The sequence below is a fragment of the Eschrichtius robustus genome, chromosome 10 (genome assembly GCF_028021215.1).
Source record: "Eschrichtius robustus isolate mEscRob2 chromosome 10, mEscRob2.pri, whole genome shotgun sequence".
Classification (NCBI taxonomy): Eukaryota; Metazoa; Chordata; class Mammalia; order Artiodactyla; family Eschrichtiidae; genus Eschrichtius; species Eschrichtius robustus.
In genome coordinates this window covers 50,734,886-50,757,095 of record NC_090833.1, presented here as the reverse complement: position 1 = coordinate 50,757,095, position 22,210 = coordinate 50,734,886, and the positions used below count along the sequence as shown (strand labels likewise).

The following is a 22,210-nucleotide window of genomic DNA, read 5'->3' as shown; positions in this document are numbered from 1 at the left end:
AGAAAATATAGGAGAATACATGTAGTGTAACATCAGGCTTGGGAGAACTCTCCCAAGTAAGGCAGTAAATCCACAGTCCATCTAGGAAAAATTAGTAGATTTGACTATGTAAATATTTAAAATGTCTACCTGACAAGACACCATAAACAGAGCCAAAAGATGAACAATAGCTTGCAGCTCATATGACAGAGTTAATGTTTAATATACCAGGAGATCTTACAGATTGATTATAAAAGAAAAAAAGATAAACAGCACAGTATAAAAATAAGCAAAGGACATGAACTGAAAATGTAAATCACCAGTAAACCTATGAAGAGGATAGGCCCCGTTAGTGGTAAGAGACCGTGAAGTAAAATGACTGAGGTGTCATTCTCTGCCCATTAGATTGGCAAACATTTTAAAGATGGCGAACATCCAGTGCTGATTAGTATGTCACTAAGCAGGTACTCATTATGCACTGTGGGACTCATTGCTTCACCCTTTTTACAGAAAAGAATGTAACAAAGGTCCTTCAAATATTTAATGCACTTATCAAGTTTGGATCAATTTCCAGGATTCTTTCCCACAGAAATAAAAGTACTAGAACACTAAAGATGTTTATGTAAGTCTGTTTATTCCTTCTCTGGTTACAGTAGCCAAATCTGGAAACAGTCTGCATGTTCGTCCAGGAGGGAGTGATGGCTTAAATGATGGTGTATCCATTTTGTGGAATATGGTACAATTATTTTTTTTTAAAGGTTACACCATAGGATTCCATTTGTAACATTTTTTTTTTTTTGGTTGTGCCGGGTCTTAGTTGCGTCAGGCGGGCGCCTCTTAGTTGTGGCTTGTGGGCTTCTTAGTTGCAGCTCGCTGACTCCTTAGTTGTGGCATGCGAACTCTTAGCTGCGGGATGCAAGTGGGATCTAGTTCCCTGATCAGGGATTGAACCCAGACCCTCTGTATTGGGAGCACGGAGTCTTCACCACTGCGCCACCAGGGAAGTCCTGATACAGTTATTTTTAAGTGAGAGAGATATATAATATAGATTTGAAAAATATCTTTAAAATGCTGATAGAAGTGGCTGAAATAAGTGTGTGCGTGTGTGTGTGTAAGCTTAGGGAAGATTTTGGAAGGTTAATCAACAAACTGTTGCCATTGGTTATCTCATTGGGGAGAAACTGATGGGACCTTATTCATTTTTACTTTAAATTATATTTTTAAAATTGGTTACCGTAAGCAAGTATCTCTTTTGTATAAAAACATAATTATAGGGCAAAAAGGTTTGTTGAACTGTCTTTGAAGTTGTGTTATTGAAACAACCTTCACGAAAATCACAGTTGATTTATCACAGGGATAATATTGCAAAATTATCCACACATCACGTGGGGTCTCTTTTATGAAGACCCACAGGAGAAATTTCCACTGCAGCCTCAATCCCCAATGTGGTTCATTTGAGCAACTGACTTGTTTTTATCTTATGAACATTGGGCATTTATGTAACTGATTATTTCTTCCTCTGCTGTGACCACTAGGAATCTCAGAGTCAAACTGGAGACTGACCAGGGTATTCAACAACTATACAGGATTACATGGCTCACATTCTGTGCACAGCCCATACTGCTGGCACCATCTTGTTCCTCACCTTTATCTTCCCTTTATTTATACACACATTTCTTTATTTTAGTTTTAACTGATTGCATTGTGTGTATCCCTATAGCCACCTCTGATCTTTTCTGGGAGATGAAGTAGAGGTATGAATAAATAATGAATAGTGATTTCTATTTTAACAGGAACCTGGGAAGGAAAACAGTCTCAACAATGAATAGGCCACTCATCACGACCAATTACAGATGACTTGCCATTTCATTTACAAAGGTAAGGAAGTACAGTCTATATTTTTAATTAATTCCAACGGACTCATTATAAGCCCTTACTCTTTTATTTTATATTTACAAATACTCTAAATCTTGTATCTAGTTCATGGCCTTTAACTTTGACATTATCAAATTGAAAACAAACAGCAAGCAAATAGAAACAGGAAATTTTGTGGATGTTGGCATGCCAAAAGGGGCAGAACCCAGGAGATGTGGTCTCTGCTATTAACTACTGTGTGTGGTTAAATATTTGACTAGCATTAGTGTTTTCCTTATTTTTAAATGTAGCAGTGCTCACTGCAGAATACTTGGAGAATATAGCAAAATATTAACATGATAACTCAAAGCATTCACAATCCCATCATCTGTAGATAATTACCAGTACTTCTGTGAATTTCTTTCCTCTTTCCTTTATGCATATGTAGAAATATATATGATTATAATGTTTTTAAAAGCAATGTTTTTAATCCGTACTTACCTTGGCTTCCATAGTTATAACTGATGTACCTTAACGAGTGCAGAACATAGCAAGTCTAGGAAGAGACAGTAATTGTCACTGTGACCATTTTAATAGCCATTTGCAGTTGACCAGAGCATCCCCAAGCATCTCATTTGCCTCTCCTACATGGATGTCCTGGTGAATAAGTCCGTGTGACCTTTGTTAAACATCATCCTACAGAAACAAACAAACAAAAACCTTTGAATCCAGGTGATAGCTCATGGTCTGCTTTTAACATTATTATCTGTTTTGTGCTGCTTAAAGGGAATTGTTTTTTTTAAATATATTAAGTTTACCTACTTCTCTTCTTTTCTACTGTCTAGTCAGGAATGATTTACAAAGTAATAAAAAAAGACTCATCACCTGTCCTTCATTCATGCCAATTTGTCAACCCCTCATTAAGACTGTATTTTCAAGCCCTTTCAGCATTGCTCTTGAAGTTTTTCGGTTTTAAAAGCTGCAAAGGCTTAGAAGTGAAATTACTGAAATGGTATTCTTTAGGGAAGTCTTCATTCTGTGGGCTCTATCAAACAGTTGAAGATTAAGGAAAATCCTACTCTTACTTATTAGTAGTAGTACATACTAAATTGCACAAACATACCCTAATACAGAAATAGGGATCAAATATCAGATAACTCCGTATATATTCTTATAGTGATTATGTAATTTGAGCTTTCCAGGGGAATGATACAGGGTTGGGTTTGGTTTTTACCCTGAACCTGATATTGTAAAACCTTTCAGATATTCCAATTCCACTAATATATTATTCAAAACTCATATTATGAAGTAACTAGAAAAATCAATTATTCTTTAAATAAATTAAGCAGATACAGTGTGGGAAGCAGTAGTGTATGAAACATCTGTCCTTGAAAACTTCATATTCAAATACGGACAGATTGAATGGAGACAAATGGAACTGAAAGTTTATCTAAGAGAATGCTTGGATTGGTGGGCAGTCATAGATTTGGTGAGGTTGGCTTACCATGGTCCATTCTTTCATTTTCTTGGGTGGTTTTTAGTCACATCCAGCTCATGGCAGTCATTTATTTCCCGTACAGAGAAATGGCTGGCAGATCCTTAGGTTTAGTGCACACTATGTCTATTAAAAGCCCAAGATTTAAAATGTGCTTCAAAGGCTTATGAGGAAGTCAGAAGTTTTCTCCTCCATGGTGTATAGAACACTCTTCATTGCAATTTAAGATAAGACCCTTAAATATCATGGCACCCTGAGTTATGTAGTTATCTTTGTTTACCACATAGGTAACTGGTTTTAAGAAATCAGATGAATTAGAAAATGTAAAAACCTTATTTTTAAAAGATGAGAGGAGCACATGTTTAAACATCTGACACCTCCCAATGAAAAATAAAATTTTATCTAAAAGCATTGGAAGAAATCACAAAAATAGTCAATAGTTTTAAGTATGAAAAATGTAAAACTTCTCTATGTCATAATTATAAAACAAATTAAAAGACAGCAGCATGGATGGTACTAATAATGTGCTTGTGAACAGATTAATAACCTTAATACATAAAAATCAGCAAAGAAACCACTAATATTACTAGCCTTAATAGGTAAAAAATCAATACCTAAGACCCCAATAGATCAGTGGACAAAATAATAGAAAAGTTGAAAGAAGAAATACAAAGAGCCAGAAAAAGATATGCAAACAATGTTAACCTTCGCTAATAATTTTCAAGGATGCAAATTAAAATCAGGAGGTGCTTCCTTTCACCTGTCAAATTAGCACAGATAGTTAAAATGATAATAGTCATTGCTAAGCGTGTAATGAAACCAGCTCCCACTCACTGCTGATAGTGTGAATGGGTGTATTCTTCTTGAAAAGAAATTTAGCAATATGTGGTAAGAGCTTTCGATTTTTTAGTGACCTAGTAATTCTAGGAAACTAGTCCAAGAAAACATTGAAGGTGGACAAAGATAGAAGCACACAATCATTACTGTTGCATTATTTGTAGAAACAAAACCCCTGATCCACCTCAACTGTCCTTCAGTGTTGGCATTGTTAACTAAAGTATTAACGCACAATTGTGTTCACCCAGTGGTGTCTCTTGCAACTAGAAAAAATTATTCTTACAATGAGATTTTTATAATCAAATGGGAAAATGCTTATTACATAAGTGTTCAGCGAAAAATGCTGTGTTAAGATAGTATCATAATATATTTAGTATGAAAGTGCATGGAACAAAAGGTGGAAACAAACATACCAAAATGTGAATAGTGGAGTTGCCCAAGGGCAGTAGAACTGGGTAATGTTTTTGTTGTGATTCATGTTTTTGGTACTTTCCAGATATTTTTACAGGAAGCATATATACCCAGAAGAATAGGGGAAAGAAATTAATTTTTTAAGGCTTTGTAGAAAGAAACTTATACACATATGATCTGGGCTTGGACTTCCATGGCCTCCTTCTTAGAGCATACGGAGTAAAATATGCTGCCAAAATGATTTATATGTAAAGCTTTATTTTGGAAAGACTGGGGAACACAGAATTTTTTTTTTAGTATTCTGAGAAATCTCTTCCTATCTTGGAGACAACAGCATAACAACAAAAATGTAATTAACCAAAACAGGTAACAACATTATTAGCATATTGTATTTCAGAGTAGAATATCTAAATTCAAATAGGTACATTTTTCTCTTGTAGATGTCGTCTGCTGCTGAGAATGGAGATGCAGCACCTGGGAAACAAAATGAAGAAAAAACCTATAAAAAGGTGAGTGAGTGTGTTATCTTCTTTTTCCAGCTCAAAAAGAGGAACACTTTTATTGCTTAGAATGCTAATATTGCCATAAGCCTTTTCTTCCTCCAAAGCATTTGTATGTAAGTTACCGCCTTAGTTTCCTATTTCTGTAACAAATTACCACAAAGTTAGTGGCTTAAACAACATAAATGTATTCTCTTACAGTTCTGTAGGTCACAAGTCTGGCATGGGTCTCACTAGTTCAAGATCCAGGTGTCTACGGGGCTGCATTCTTCTCTGGAGGCTCCAGAGAAGAGTTCATTTCCTTGTCTTTCCCAGCTTCCTGAGGCTGCCTGCATTGTCTATATCATGATTTCTTTCCAACTTCAAAGCCAGCAAAGGCCAGTTGAGTCTTTATCAGGCCCTATCACTCTGACACTTTAAAGGATGCTTGTGATTACAATGAGCCCTCCTGGATAATCCAGAATAATCCCTTTATTTTAAAGTCATCTGATTAGCAACCTTAATTTCTTCTCCACCCTTACTCCTCATTGTCACATAATGTAGCATATTCACAGATTCCAAGGATTTGAACATAGACATCTTTGGGGGGCCATTTTTCTGCCCACCACAGTTACCATGATATAGAACATTGACAGAAGGTAGTTACTTGAAAACCCTTTTTATTCCTAAGAAGAAGGCCCTTATGTGTGTGCAGTGTTCTTTGTTCACTATGTGAATCTTTTAATTGACTTGCTACTTGCCACCATAATTTTAAACATTTTCTACCTTTAAAGAAGATTTTTAGCATGGAATTTCATCTCAGTAGTTAACTATTGTCCCTTTTACAAATACTTTAAAATTAACTTTCTTTCCCAGCCCTGAAGCCCTGACCATGGGGTATGCTCCTTTTTAATGAGGAGTTTGATGACCAGTTGGATTTTACCTGTGACTGAAGCCAATCCAGGTTAAGAATACTCTGATCTTGGGTGCTAGACATGAGAAGGATATCAAAGGTGTTTATAAGGAACTTACGGTTGAGTGGGAGAGCCAAGACATGAAAACAGTTTCAGAACACAGTTGTCTATAACAAAGGTTCAAAAGAGGAGAAATCAATATGGGTTAGAGTTAATGAGCGGGTTTAGGCTTTCTGTGTCAAGATTCATTGGGCAGCTGCCGGCAACACTCAGCGTCATGAGTGCTGTGATGTCCACGTGTTTTTAGGGAACACTCAGAGTTCATGGAACACTGTTATGCTCTCTGAGTTTCAATTATTTGCATGTGATTATTTAGGCTGCCTGCTTTTTGTTCTTCCAGTTGACCATTTCTCTAATCCATTATCAGTTCCTGACAAGCCCAGGAAGAGTAGCTAAAATCAGCTGGGAAGGTTAATGTCTTCAGCTAATGGCTGAGATAAGAATTCTGCTTTTAGCTGCTTAGAACAAACATGATGCCCATGAAGACAGGCGCTAAGGGCCGCCTGGCTTCGTTGCAGAGCGTAGTATTTCTGTTCTCAGTTCATTTATTGGGTGTCTTTCACAAGAATTGTAAATGCAGGGGCCTTAAGAGGCCAGGCAGATAACAAAGGAGTAAAACAAGCAGGGGGAAGGTGGTAAACAGGAGAATACACTCCTTTTATAAAGGGGGCAGGTGACCTTAAACGCTAGCTAATAGAGCTTTGCATGAGTCCTCGCCCAGGGTTGCCAGATAACTGATTTTTCAAGAAACCAAAAATGTAGATTCTGGTGTAAAATCTCCTAATTGTTAAAGATTGGCAACCGATTCAAAAGTGTTCAGAAATACACTCTGGAAGAAAGACTGTACATAGTGGAAGATAACAAAGACTCTGGCCCCTTCCCCAAATGATTCTCCTTTTAAAAACTTTCATGGTCTAGCAGAATGTTGCGGTTGGTTTTTGGACAGGAGTCCACCATGTCCCCAGGTGCTGGCCTCCTGAATAAAGCAACCTTTCCGTTCTTACCAAAAAAAAAAAAAAATACACTCTGGAAAAAGCAACAAACTGTATCAGTCATATCTGGTCCTCACATGGTGGCCAGTTTGCAATCTCTGCACTGTTTGGGTAGAGAAGTGAGATAGGAGAGGAAGATGTAAAAGATATGCGTGTAAGGCCCGGTCTCTGCTTCCTATATCCATACAATTTATTTAAGAGAAAAAAATAGATAGGAGGCCCATGTGAAAAAAATTAAATAACAACTCAAAATGGTATGAAGTGCTAAGACAAGTGGCATTTCAGTTAATCCTCTAGCAAGTCCTGACAAGCCCCAAGTTCCTTACAGTCTTCTGGGGGAAAAGTCCTTTTCTTGGACTTGTTTGTTAGCAGAACATTTTGCTGGGATAAAAAGTTCTTACATGCCTCATTGCTTTTTGTCATGGCAGAAAATGCCACTCATTCGATGACTGTGCATTGACTAACCCAGTCATTTGTCTCAATGACGGGGAATCCGATGGGCACAGGCACAGAATCAGGGATGAACGTGATTTGTTGGAGGGACAGTAGAGTCTGACCTAGACAAAGCTACGTGTCATTGTTTGGGGAAAGCAGAGGCAATTTCAGAAGTATGGGCTGGCTCTAAGTGACAGCTAGCTTTGAGTGCTGGTTGGAGGAGTTTGGATTTCATGTTCTGAGCCAGCACTGTCCCATTAGAACTCTTGGCAATGATGGAAATGTTCTATAATCTGTACTAATACAGTAGCTACAAGCTGTGTGTGGCTATTGGGCACTTGAAATGTGACCCATGTGTCTGAGGAAGGAATTTTTAATTTTAATTTTAGTTAAATAAGCACTTGTGGCTAACACCTACCATGTTGGACAGCGCAGCTCTAGGCAGTGAGGTACCATGACACTGGTTCGGAGATCAGTGACATGATGAAATGACAGTCTCAACCACAATGAAGGGTGACCTGAAAGTTTCCAATCAGAGTAACTACTAGAAATTTTCTGCCATTGATGGAACTAGAGAAGTTTGAAGAAGAGATGTTTTTTTAACAAGGTGATAAGGAAGGAAGGAAGCAGAAAGCAGGACATGAGTTCACTTTAAGTATGGTTTAAACTCGAGTTAAAATACCAGTGCCAGAGGTCTGAGTTTTTTCTCTTTTGTATGTGAGGAAATTGCCCACCCCACTCCCCCGACCCTTCCAAAGCAAACGTGTCAGCGTAGTTCAATGACTTATCCCAGGTCCCCTAGCAGTTCTTTGTCAGGAAGATGATGAAAAGCTCCAGCCATATGATGTCGTAATTGGTGACTTATCTGTCGGAATCGATCAGCGTTTCCCAGTCAGCTGTCCGTGCACAGGCGTGGGAAGTTTTTATTGCTACCATTTGCTTTCCTCCCTCTGTCACCTCTCCATCCCAAAGGTGTCATTCCAGGCTTGTCATCCCCCCTCCTCTACTCCTCCTTCCATCCTGGGCCTACCCACAACAGGCCCCCACTAGGAGATTCTGGTTTTGATGACTACCACAGGCTACTTTAGGTCTAGAGGGCCCACCTTTGGCACCAACACCCTGACTTCAGGTGTGGCCTGAATCTTGTTAAGCAATTTCCGCCAGGATGGGCACACGTGATGAGAGCACTCAGAGTGACCTAGTAGGAAACTGACCACTCTGGATACAAACAGGGTGCTTGACCCAAATTCCCCAGGTTTTTTTCATTCTGTTTTGTTTTTTAAGACCTAGGTTGTCATGTAAATCCACTGTCTCAGCCAGTGTCCCTCTCAGTGGAGGCAGGCAGGGAAGGGACCAGGTGGGAGGACAATGCCTGCCTCTTACCACATGGCAAGGGAAGATGTCCCCTATGACTTTTTAAACATGAGTGAAGTCATGACTCAGCGATACTTTGAACTAAGAGGAAGCATTTGTTTAAATACAAGCTCTTTTATAAAACATCTCTGACAGATACGCAGGCAGCTATCAACATTGACTGCCTCTGGGGAGAAATGGGTGGTGGGAATCTTGAGTCAAGGGAAGCTTTTCTGTATATACATTTGATGGCTATTTAATTTTGAACCATATGAATGTTTTGTCTATTAAAAAATTGAATAAATAACATTTTAAGATGGGAAGAAGGGGTGGGGTGGAGGGGTTAGCATGTGTCCCAAGCCCTGACTGCTCTTGCTTCCCTTCAGACTCTAGAAAGCCACGACTTCCAGAAATAAGACCCTTGCTTTCCGCCTTGTGGAGCTACACTCTGTAGCTTAACAGAGACAGCTTTGTCTTTGCATTACGCGGCCCTTGTCATCAATAGCAACTACATTGGTCTATAGGAAGAGTGATCCTTTGGCATTCCAAGTGTTATTCCTAATTCACCTTAATCCAAAACACCCTAACCCAGTGGTTCTCAACCAGTGCCCAGGGAACATTTGTCAATGTCTGGATACATTTTGGTTGTCAAAACTGGGGACGTGGTGCTGTTGGCATCTAGGAAGTAGAGGCCAGCAATGCTGCATCCTACAATGCCCAGGGCAGAGCCCACAACAAAGAATTATCAGAATGGTAGCAGCGACAAGGTTTTTCAGCCAAACTCAACTACGCTTTTAAGTGGAGGGTAGATGTGAGTCCAGCTCTTTTATTTTATTTTATTTTATTTATTTATTTATTTTATTCTTGGCTGCGTTGGGTCTTCGTTGCTGAACGCGGGCTTTTCTCTGGTTGCGGCGAGCAGGGGCTACTCTTCGTTGTGGTGCGCGGGCTTCTCATTGTGGTGGCTTCTCTTGCTGCAGAGCACGGGCTCTAGGCACGCGGGCTTCAGTAGTTGTGGCACACAGGCTTAGTTGCTCCGCGGCATGTGGGATCTTCCCGGACCAGGGCTCGAACCTGTGTCTCCTGCATTGGCAGGCAGATTCTTAACCACTGCGCCACCAGGGAAGCCCCAGCTCTTTTAGATACTAGTTGTATCATCGTAGGCATTTTCCTTAGTTGATCTGAATCTTAATTTTTCTCATTGATGAAATGTAATTAATACCTGCTCACAGCTCTGTGAAGATCAAACAATTTAACAGATGTGAACACATCCTGGGAAAAGTGGAATGCCAAGGAGTGAAGTGACTGTTGTATTAGCAAAAGCAGAATCCCTCAGCCTCTGATTTCCAATCAGATTTTAGTTCTGTTAGAACTGAGCACGGCAGCCAGTGTGACTTTCTCCACCAGCACTGGGCTTACGGGGAGAAGTGTTGTCACTTAGCATCCTGAAAGCTGGCTCTGCTCTGGCCTGGGCATCAGAGAGTAGACGGAGCTGGAAGAAGACAGTCTTTCCTTCCCAGCAGCAGTGGCTTCGGAAATAAGAGAGAAAGATGTGCTTCTAATGGTGGGCTGCCTTTGTGCTTTGAAAATTAGGCAGCAAGGAGATGAGCTGCACCATTTAGAGAGGAGGAGTTTTTAAATAAGCTCGTCCAGTTTAGAAGCATGTATAATCATTTACCATTGCCATCCACCCCTTTGTACAGATCTTCCCTCCAAATCCCTCAGCTTCCATAGAAGATCACCTGTGCTTGTCTTCTTCCTTGAAAAGTCTTAAAGCAAATGACTTCAAATCTGCCTTGATGACTTTTTTTTTTTTAATATATTTATTTTGATTTTTGGCTGTGTTGGGTTTTCATTGTTGCACGAGGGCTTTCTCTAGTTGCAGCCAGTGGGGGCTACTCTTTGTTGCAGTGTGCGGGCTTCTCCTTGCGGTGGCTTCTCTTGTTGCGGCACGCGGGCTCAGCTGCTGTGGCTCACGGGCTCTAGAGCACAGGCTCAGCGGTTGTGGCGCACGGGCTTAGTTGCTCCGTGGCATGTGGGATCTTCCTGGACCAGGGCTCGAACGCGTGTCCCCTGCATTGGCAGGCGGATTCTTAACCACTGCACCACCAGGGAAGCCCTGCCTTGATGACTTTTAAGAAAGAAGTGGCAGGTAATTAAGCAAAAACTATCAGCAGCTTCTAAGTAGGAAGAGAAGCCACCCCCCCACCCCAGCCCACCTCCGCTCCCAGGGTGGTTCCCTGAGCTGTTCATTTCTCAGTGACCTCTTTTAGCATTCACTTCGGAGGAAGCATCTGTATGTTAAGCCACCCAGGTTTGCCACGCTTCTGCATCCTGATTAACCATGGAAAGTCCCCCAAACACTGACTCCAGGGGATAATACGCTACACCCTAAACTTGCTGCACAGTTTCCTTTGGGGACAATAAGAACCACTGCATTGTTGCATTTGGTGTTCATGATGGGCTGGGAAGCTGGGGTTTCCAGTGTTTCTGTAGCGTCTGAGCTGGAGCACCTGCTCTCAGGGCACAAGGGTGCTTTTGTTTTCAAGTTAAAAGGGTTAATATCAGCGGCTGATCTGCACGCCTCCCTGCACAGCTTGGCCAGCGGGTTCTGATCTGGTCAGCAGGCTCCTGTTCCAATGCTCAGGGCTTGACCATTTTTATCACTACCACCCCTCTTCCCTCGCCTGGATACTTAACAAGGATTTTTAAAGGTGGCTCTTAAGATGTTGCGTAAGATCACAGATATTTAAAATTCTGGAATTCTTCATTCTGGATTCCAAAAAAGATGACAGGCAATGTATGTTAGATTCTCGGCTTATATCTACTTAATAGACACTAATAGGACATATGCCATGTGCTTATTCAGGACTTGTGATGTTTTATGAAGTTAGAATCATTGGTTGCTGGAAGCATCTTATTTTTCAGACTCCAGTGGGTTTATTCTAGCCAGAAATCTATTAATTCAGCAAATTAAAGTATAATTATTACCAGTTGGAAGCGTTTTCAAAGCTATGCTAGTAATAAGAACTAACATTTATTAAGTGCTTAGCATGTTCTAGGCACCATTCTAAGCACTTAGAATTATTAACTCATTTACTCTTATAAGTACCCTATGAAGTAGTACTATTAGTCCCATTTTTCAGATGAGAAAACTGAGGCACAGAGAGGTTAAGTTAACCTGCTCCGGGGCACACAACCAGTAAGTGGCAGAATAAAGCTGGGATTTTCACCCTGATTGTCTCTCTCTAGGGTCTGTCAGACCCTAACCAGTACACTCTCCTCTGAACGCTGTGGTGCCTATGACGTTAAAATGGAAAATTCTCAATTATCCAGTAGAATAATGGGGGCCAGTGGCACAGATAAACCCAGCCATCTTTGGAAAGGGAAAAATGAATGGAAATCAACAATTTTAGAGCATGATTTCCCTAATTTAGCGGTTCACAAGCCAACTTGTCTCCTCCAAAGTGTCTCACCTCTGAATATAGAATCTGAACTATAGCCTCAAGAATACTTTTTTCTAGAAAGTGCATAGTAATTTTGAAATGAAAAACAAATCGATCCCTTGGGCACTGAGCGGAACACTGGAAATAAAATGACGAATAAAGTCATAACTTCAAAAATTATTCTTGACCACAGAACTCAAAATTGTCAGAAAAGGATGAGATCTACTTGGAGGGGGTGACATATTCTGAACTGTCAAATTAGGAGAACATGTTTTAAAAGCTAACTATTCGGTAGACTGTCACAGGGGGGTAATAACTCACTAATAATCTACTCAGTAGCTAAAAAGACCTGACAAAGGAAGCATTGGGTCAAAGGGTGACCCAAGTTAGAAGTTATTTTCCCCTATGGGAATCAAGTTCCCCCAGATGGCACACCTGTCTTTTCTGGTGAGTTCAGTTCACTGCGTCTGAGACTTTTGTTATGAAAGGAAGATGAGATGGCTCACCCTCTGCATGGAAGCCATCACCCCTGAGACACATAGCACTAGGGAGAGAAGAAAAAGGGGTTGGTGTGGTCTCTGGGGACTGTAATATTAAGGTCCTTTGTCCTCCTGAATTTATTTTTCTCAATTCCTGAGACATATATACATGTAAACACCCAGAGATATAAATTGGGTCCAATTATAAGGAATATAAGGAATTATAAGGAATTGGGTTCAATCATAGGGTCTAACTGTACTTGTTTCCCAGTGGAGAGAAGATGGAACTACTGTTACTTTTATGCGAGTGCTTTCTCTTCATCCAAGATGTGCTGCCATCTGCTTTGCATTATGGATCAGGGTGCATTTGGTTACTGAGCACAGAGCTGAAATATAGGTTTTCTAGGTGACATTCTAGTTCTCCTGAGCTAATTTTTCATATTGCGGCTTTGTCAATTTTAAGGGTGTGGTCAGTGCCCGGGCTATAAGACATACGTCTGATTGTACGTCCATGCGTTCACTCATTTATTTAGTTGGTGAATCTTTGTTTAGCTTGGCACTGAGCTAGACCTTGGAGGTAGGGCAGAGGCCAAGACAGACATAATCCTGGCCCTGCTTTCATTGTTGTGGTAGAGACAGACCTGAAAAAGTAAGCATAATAAAATTATTACTACCTTTAAAAGTGTTACGGAGAAAATAAACACAGGCAGGACTGCTACCTTTTAGACGAGGTATTCAAGGCAGCCTAAGGAGGTGACACAGGTCTGGAATCACAAGCTTGAGAAGGAGCCAGCTGACAGAAGAGTGGAATTGAGAGCGTTCTTGATAGAACAGCATCCACTGAGCCTTGGAGGCAGGAAGGAGCGGGTGGATTCAAGGACCTGAAGGAGAGCCCAGGGTGATGGAGCGTCCCAAGCATGGAAGAGAGAGGCAGCCTGAGCTGAGAGCAGTGGCTTTCAACTGGGGCTGGTTTTGTCCCCCAGGGTCATTAGACAATGTTGTCACAACTGTGGGCAGGGGGTGCTCCTGGTGTCCAGCAGCTGGAGCCCAGGGATGCCGCTATACGTCCTACAATGCACAGGACAATCCCACAAAACAACTGTCTGGCCCCAAACGTCAGTAGTGCTAATTGGAGAAGCCCCGGGTTAGAGAAATAGGCGGTGGCCTAAACTGAGGTTGTAGGCTAGGAAGAGGAAGAAGGAAAGGAAACAAATTCAAGGTATATTTCAGAGTTAGGATGGACCGGGCTGGCTCATGGTTGCATGTGGGGGTGAGGTGACAGGAATGACTGATGAGCCCAGCATTCTAACTTGAGCACTTGGGTGGATTTTGTGGCCATTTGTCAAGATGGAAAGGAATCGTGTGGGGAAAGGTTTGTGAGGGAAAATCAAGGTCTCCAATTTGGACACGTCAGTTTGGGGGTGTCAGTGAGCCATCGAAGGGGAGAATCAAGTAGGCAGTTGGAAGTGTGGATTTGGGGCACCGGGGAGAAGTCCAGGGTTCTGCTTCAGTTTGTCAAGCTGTTAATTCACAGGAATTGGTGAGACAGATGGAAAAGAGAGGCCCCCAGACTAAGGAACACCCACATTTTGATATTACCTCCTAATACCCTCTCCTCCAGAGTGCCAGATCCCTGAAATAAACAAAGCTGGCCAAGTCATTCCCTTATGATCTTCCATAAAGTTTGTAACATAAAGTTACAAAAGTTTTGAAAGAAACAGGATCCATGATTTTTTTCAGGTTTGCTATTTCAGAGGGAGGGAGAGGGAATAATAACTTAGCAGTTTCAAAAGCAGCTACATCCCTCACAAAATCGTGGAGGAGTGCAGACTTTAAAGCTGCACTCAGGACCCAAAAACAGGCAGTGATGGGAGTGCCGGCCCTTGGGTCTTCCTGCCTCTTTCCTCACCAGCCACGGATGAGAGGGAGTGTGGCCGGGCAGTCAGGCTGGCTCTGCCGTTTATGAACTCAGCCTCGTGCAAGACAATGAATGTCTGGGCCCAGGAGTACCACAGTGTGGTTTGAGCATTAGATCTGAGGATGTATGAGAAGGCACTTGGAAGATGGTAGTTGGCTGTACAAATGTTAAATCTCTACTCTTGTTGCTGGATCCCCACTCACCCACAATGGAACTTAAGCCACTTGAGAGCAAGGACCTGGCAGACCCGGGAGAACTCAGCTCTTCGTGAAGCAACAGATATTAGTGCCCCCTCCTCCATGCTGGGACCCTGCTCAAATTTGGAATCCCAGGTAGCTTGGGACTCTGTCCTCTCTTGATGGCAGTTCCTACTGTTGACAGGTTGTTTTCGAAAAGCAGTGGGATTCAGTGGCAAAAGGAAATCTAACTTTTGTCCGTTAAAGAAACCTGAAAAAAACCAAAAGAACTGTATCCAGAAAGGGGAAATGTTTTCTTTGCTTTCCAGCATATTAAATAAAAATTTGAGGTCTTCTGTTGTAGCTTTACCATCACCCAGGGTCTGAAATAGTCTGAGGTAACTGTATAGTGTTTCAAGAGCCCTTTCTCCTCATCTGTCTCTGCCTTTAAGTGTTCTAGCTGCTCGTCCTGGGCCAGTGGAATTCTCCTGAGGAAATGAGAAGTCATTCTTTCCAAGGACACAGAGTGCAGTAGAATGGGGTGAAGGTGTGTCATGGAAGGCAGCAGGAGGGGAGAAGTGGGGATGGGCAGGGAAGTCCAGCTTTGCGTTACATGCGTTTTCAAGAAAATCATGGAAAAACTAAGCAGCACCATCAGCACAGTCCTCCCCCAAGATCATTTCCTTATTTTTAACTTAATTATTTGAAACTTGAAAACAAATCTATTCCACCATTCCCTCCCCTCCTCTGTTCTACGGAACGTTTGATTTGGATATAACTGTAATATAAATTAGGGGTGTCTTAAAATTGTAAATACAAAAGAGATTTTGAAGCAGTGAAGTTGCATTTGTGAACAAAATCAAAGGATGAAGTCTTCTGAAACTTTGCTTGGTAAGATGAAATCCTGTTTTTCAAGGGAGTGTTACATATAAAAACGTCCTACGTTTCCATTTCCTTTCGAAATCTGGACTATGCCTGCCTAAGCCACCTTGATGTTTATCACCACACTTCTTATTCATTCATTTAATTTTAAGCAGGCTTTTAAAAGCATATTGAATACTTCCATTGGCATAGGTATTGCTATTTATTTATTTATTTATTTATTTGGATTACGGAGGTTCTTGAAGGTTTCAGGCAAGTTTACAAATGGGTGGGAAGAAACTACACAGTATGATAAAGCTCCTGGTTGCTCTAGCCAAGGGAAAGGTATCCTGCCAGAAGACACGTGGCTGCACAGAACAGCAGCAGATGGACCGTATGCCAGTGGAGCATCCCTAGGACCTCAGAATCCTTCCAGGGACACACACAGTGGTTGGTGCCCAAGGCAGAGAGTCTGGCCAAATGTGAGGTACCAGGCCGTAACCTTTTACCCTCAGGCTTCCAGCCCCATGAAGGAGGAATTTAGCAATCTACTCTTGAATAGCAAACATTACAGCCATCCACACCCTTCCTACTTATTGACCCAGACTCATCCTCAGCAAAATCACCTTGAGTGATTTTGATTTTGATTTCTAATACCCTGTGGATTTGAAACTCAAATGACCAGAGAGCATTCAGCACCCAATGGCCCAGGCAGGATAGCATCTTTGTTCTCAGCTTTCCAAGGCCTTAGGATACCTATTTCCTCATGTGTTCTTACTCAGTAGATAAATCTGGGCACCTACTGGTGTTAGGCAGCAGGAATACAGCAGCGAATACAAGGGACTTGGCCCCTGACCTCATGAACCAAGTTAAACTGTCTGGACATCTTAGCACTATTGCTGAATTACCTTTCAAAAAGTTATCCCACTTTAGACTCCCTCTAGCTGATCAGGGGAGCGCATACTTCCCCAGGTCCTCACCAACACTGAGCACTATTCTTTTCAAAAATCTTTGTCAACAGGATAGGTGAAAAATGCCCTAATTTTCATTTTAATTTGCGTTTATTTTTATCACTAGTAAGTTTGACCATTTTTTTCAGATGATTTTTATTAGCTTGTATGTCTTCTTTTGAGGATTATCTGTTTTAAGAGCTACTTATATATGAAAGACTTGCATTTTTGTTGCCAGTGTTTTTCTGGTTTTAGATTAGCCTTTTAATTTTCTTTAACTCAAGATTTATAAAGTCAGATTTCTTGATATTTCCCTTAAAGCTTTTGTCTTTGCTCTCATTTCTTAGTTTTGTGCTAGTAATGCCTTGTTTTAATTATAATATTCATAATGTAAGACCTCCCATGGTATTTTTAATTTTCAAAAATTTCCTGATTGATGTTTTTATATTCATCCCTTTAATTGAATTTTTGACTTCTAAGGTCATTTCCTCTAAAAAGATTTCTATTGTGATATTTGTTAAAATTAAACTTATTAATGAATTTAGGGAGAAGTAGCATCTTTATTCTTCCAAGAATGAAATGTCTATATATTTATTGTCTTTTCTGCTCCTCAGTAAATTTTTATTCAAAGATTTTGTACCTCTTTTTGGTTAAATATACTTCTGAGCAATTTATGTGGGATTTTTTTTGTTACCGTTTTGGGATTTTTTTATTCCTATTGTGAATAGGATTCTTTTTTTTTTTTCCCATTGCATTTTCTAACTAGAAATGTATAAAATCTTGATTCGTGTGCGTATATTTTATAAACTGCCAACTCGATCTTTTAAAACTATTCCACTAGGTCCATGATTGATTGTTGAATATTACAGGTAATAATCATATCTGTGGATTATAATTTTTCTCCTTGTAACCAGCATTTTGTATTTGGTTTTCTTGTCTTATTTTACCAACTTGATCTTCCAAAATAGTATCAAAGAATCTTCATGATAAAAGGACAGCCTTGTCTTGTTCATGATTTTAAAGGGCAAACGGCTCTTGCACTGTTTCTCAGAGTGCATTCTTTGGCACACACACATTATTAATAGATACGTAAATGCAAATCCCTTGGTCAAATGCATTTGGGAAGTGTCACTCTAGTGCTTCCAATAGTATAATGTTGTCACGTAGCTCATTAATTGTTTTTCATATTAAGAAAGTTTCTTCCTGACTCTAGTTTTATTAAAAGTTTTTTTGTAAACCTTAATTGGATATTGACTTTTTTATAAAATTGATTTAAGCAGACAATGAAAAGGCAGTCACGGGAAACACAGTTCTCTTTTTGAGATACTCTAAGTACTTGAAAATAATAAAACCATGTTTTTCATAAAACATTGTTTAATTTAGATTTGGTATCAGTTCAGATGGACAGGATAATTGTATTATTTCCTCATAGTTTGGGACAATTTTTAGAATTTCTTCCTATAGGCCTCCTGATCTTTCCCCCATACTAGAGTAATCTGTGTGGAAATTATCCTAAGGTTTAATGCCTTCCGCGAGCTATTCTGGGGTAGGCAAGTTGTTGAAATCATTCTCCTCAGAAATTGTGTTTTGGGGGAAAAAAGGAGGGGGAACATATTTTTTCCACCTGAAATTCTTTGTTTATTGATCTCAGTTTTACTTTGAATGTAATTTTGTATTATATTTGGTCTTCTCTTTCTTCATTTGTAAAATTGAGGATGGGGATGTCAACCAAATGCCCTTTAAGTTGCTCAGGTTTTTAATGTTGTTTTGTTTGTTGTTTGGCTTTGATTCTGTGATCATCCCCTGCAGCAACTGCTTTATTAAGTGCATGCAGGATGCTATGGAAAAGTGAACGTGAAGAAGGTGAAAGGTGGGCGGGAGGTTACATTTTACTTCTCAACTGTTTTAAGAAAGTCTGTGCTAGTTTTCCTTTGGTGCAAAGGCGATAATATCTTGCATACTTTCCCACCCTTTCTTAAATACCCTGTGGATTAGAAACTCAAATGACTCTATGGGTTTAAAAAGATTAATCCTCTATGGGAAAAAGTGGAGATTTCCCCCTTTTTCTATGGTCCAGGGAAAATGAGTACACCAGAAGATGATCAAAAGCCTGTCATGAGACTTACAAGACAATCTTGTAAGAAAATAAAATAAACTGAAGTGTGTATAAGCTTAAAATAAATGTGTATAAAGCATGGCACTGTGACCCTACCCCACTTGCTCTTCAAGCCTAGGGGAATCGTGACATAACCAGAGACTAAGATACAGAAGTGGCCTCATGGAAAGAAAAGGAGAAAGACCAGAGTGCTGTGTTCCTATTGGGTCCATCCTTGGTCATCTCTAGTCCACAGAGGTCCTGTAGAGACCATCTCCCATCCAGAAGGCCAGATGTATACTCCTCCATGTCAAACCCGTCACCCGTCTATTCATTCATTCAACAAATGGTCATTTAGAGCCTGTTTTCTGCCATTCACTGGTACCATAGAGATATAAACCCATCTCCTTAATTTTAGCCCAGTGCAAATTAGCTGTGAAGAATGCCTTGGAAATAACTTTGTAAGTATTGAGTTTAAAGAAAGAGATAGTCAGCCAACAGTCAGTCCCCTTGGTCTGACTTCAGTGTGTTTAAACTTACTGTGGGCTGCCAGCGTGTGACTTTTGCCTTAAACAAAAAAAGATAAACCATTCCAGACAGGTCTCAGTAGAACATTTTGTTTATAAATAGATCCATCCTTTTGGGGCTGGTGGAATGAAAAGGTGGGGTGCCTCAGGTAGACAGGACCTAAAAGTATTGAGAGTGTTTTAAAATTAATACATGCATTAGTTTCCCTGCTGCAATAAATTTCCACAATCTTAGTGGCTTAAAACAGCACAAATTTATTATCTCACAGTTCTGTATGGTAGATATCCAGTACCATCTCACTGAGCTCAAATCAAGGTGTCCCAAAGGGCTGCATTCCTTTCTGGAAGCTTTAGAGGAGAATCCATTTCCTTGCCTTTTCCAGCTCCTAGAGGCCACTTATATTTTTTGATTTGTGGCCCCTTCCTCCATCTTCAAAGCCAGCAATGGCAGCTGAGTCCTTTTTACATCTCACTCACCCTCTCTTTTGCCTCTTCTTTTTTCACTTTTGAGGACCCATGTTTCCTACATTGAGCTCATCTGCATAATTCAGGACAATCTCCCCATCTCAAGTTCAACTGATTAGCATCCTTAATTGCATCTGCAACCTTGTAGGGTAAAATTTTGCCTTCTAAGGTAACATTCTCTTAGGTTTCATAGGTTCTAGGGGTTAGGACATGGACATATTTAGGGGTCGATCTTAATGTAATTTAACAGCGTCTTTCTCTGTGTACCTAGAGCACTTTGCCATCCCTTTATCATGTCTGTCTGAGACTCTCAGTAGGCCTTGGTGTAGGGGTCCTGAGCTATAGACTATCTCCTGTCTGTATTTCTTTTTCCTCCTCTCTTTCCCCTCTATTTTCTATTTAACTCCCTCCCTCCAATCAATAAGAGTAATAAACGTATCTCCAGGACCTAACTCTTTCTGTAATAAATTTACATAGATAAGAGATCATTTTACATGACCATTTTACATTATACATTTATATAAATGTAAATTTAATATTTTCTTTAAATCACAAGGAAATAGAGCAGACACATTGGTTTGCAGTAGTTAATATACACAATGATATGAAGAAAAATACAGAGACTTTTACATTAATTGCAATCCTGCAAAAAGAGCATGAAACTGGGCTTCTGATATTATTCCATGTGATTAAAAAGCAAATATGGCTCATGTGTTCAAAGATTTACTGTTTCATGTTACAGTAGTAACATGAGCCATATTGCTTTTCAATCTTTGAACACAGTTTGGAAAATCAAATGTTGACCTCGCTGCTGGAGATAGTACAGATGATGTCCTTCATTTCCTGTATCATTATGCATCTCCCACAGTACCATTTGCCGTGTGATTTCTTCGGTGTTTACAGAAGCAGGTCATGTTTATGAAGCATGTCTGGAAGAAGGAAATGATATATGGAAAATCTCTCCATGGGGTATAGAGTCAAGTGATCCCTAGGTTGGAATCAAGGGCTATAAATACTCTGGTGACTTCATATGTACCATGGGACTGGTATTTTCCATCTTTCAGCACACAGTTTGGGTTAACTAGAATGGACCTTTTTAGTAGTTCTTTGAAAATGGAACACTAGCTCTCCACAGAGATTTAATCTTGGGCAAAAAAATAGGAACAAGGTCATCACCTCCGATGACAGGATTAGTCCTTTTTCTTGAAAGTAATTGGATATCTTGTGCATTTTTGCAGTTTCTGTTGAATTGAGAATACTCATCATCACTCGAGGTGGAAATAACAGGAATGATTAATTTAGAAAGGAGAAGGATTGTGGGGTGGGTGGGAGTGACATTTGTCTGCATTATATTCTTAGAAACTTAAACTGTTAAGAGTTGGAAATGCCTCTGATAAAACTGTTCATTAACATGCAAGGAAGTAAAAGCCCAAATACTTATCTCTAGCCAAGAATGTGCTGAGTCAAGAAGCAGAGCTGGAGCTTGAGTTGCAAGTTTCTGGGTCCTCAGCCTTTCTCAGCACACTGCACTTGTTGCCAGCCCGTTTGATGGCCGCACTCGGGTGAGCAGACCAAACCATCTGCCCCAGAGACACGCTTCATGTCGATTTCCACGTGGGCATTTCTCCTGAGCAGATGACCAAAGTACTTCCTGTGCCATTTACCCTGGAGAACTGGAGAGTCATCTGCTCTGGGCCACAGTAGCCCCTGTTTGTGTGGACGTGTGCAAGTAGACATGGAAGGCAGGGGGGGTGGGCAGGCTCGTCTGCGCACACACACTACGCCAGCAGCATTTTTAAGGACCAGGATCATGACAAAGGTGGACACAGTGCACTTTCCTGTCCTGCTCTGTCATTGGTTTTTTGTTTATAAATCACTTCAGTAATTAGGTTTTGCACTTGGCTTGGTGCAACACAACATGAATTACAACAACTGTGAAACTTCAAGACATTGTTCTTGATAAACCTAACATGCAAGGCATTCTTTTGACGTGGACACCATATACGCAGACAACAAATTAAGCATCAACACGGTACTTTCACCAGCAGATAGGAGGTGATTTATCTTGGTGTATATTATGAGAGTTTTGCACTTAGATGAAGTTGTGGTTTTCAACCAGAGCTAAGTTTGTCCCCCTCCCCTCAGGGAACTTTTGCCAATGTTTGGAGACATTTTTGATTGTCCCATTTGGAGGAAGTAGTGCTACTGGCATCTAGTGGGAAGAGGCCAGGGATGCCGCTAAACATCGTACGATGCACAGGACAGCCCCCACATACACAACAAAGAATTATCCAGTCTAATATGTCAGCGGTGCCAAGGCTGAGAAACCCTGGCCTAAGGGAATCTATGACTTAACTGATACTTGGCTTTAGAAGGCCATGTGAAGAGTTGATTAATTTAGAAACAGCTTAGATTGTGGAATAAACATGCCAGTATAATACATGGCTTTAGGAAGTTTCCCTAGTCCGGTTAGGTAAAGGAATA

General features: G+C 40.5%; 1 protein-coding gene across 6 annotated transcripts in view; it reads left to right on the top strand.

Annotated features, from left to right (window-relative positions):
• The window catches only part of PIP5K1B (phosphatidylinositol-4-phosphate 5-kinase type 1 beta), a 354,990-nt gene that overhangs the window by 132,418 nt on the left and 200,362 nt on the right, over nucleotides 1-22,210 (top strand). For all 6 annotated transcript variants that reach the window (XM_068551827.1, XM_068551823.1, XM_068551825.1 and 3 more), the window contains exons 2-3: nucleotides 1,773-1,857; nucleotides 5,017-5,085. In XM_068551827.1, the coding sequence (XP_068407928.1) occupies nucleotides 5,017-5,085 (69 nt within the window). In that variant the 5' untranslated portion in view covers nucleotides 1,773-1,857. The remainder of the gene's footprint in view (nucleotides 1-1,772; nucleotides 1,858-5,016; nucleotides 5,086-22,210) is intronic.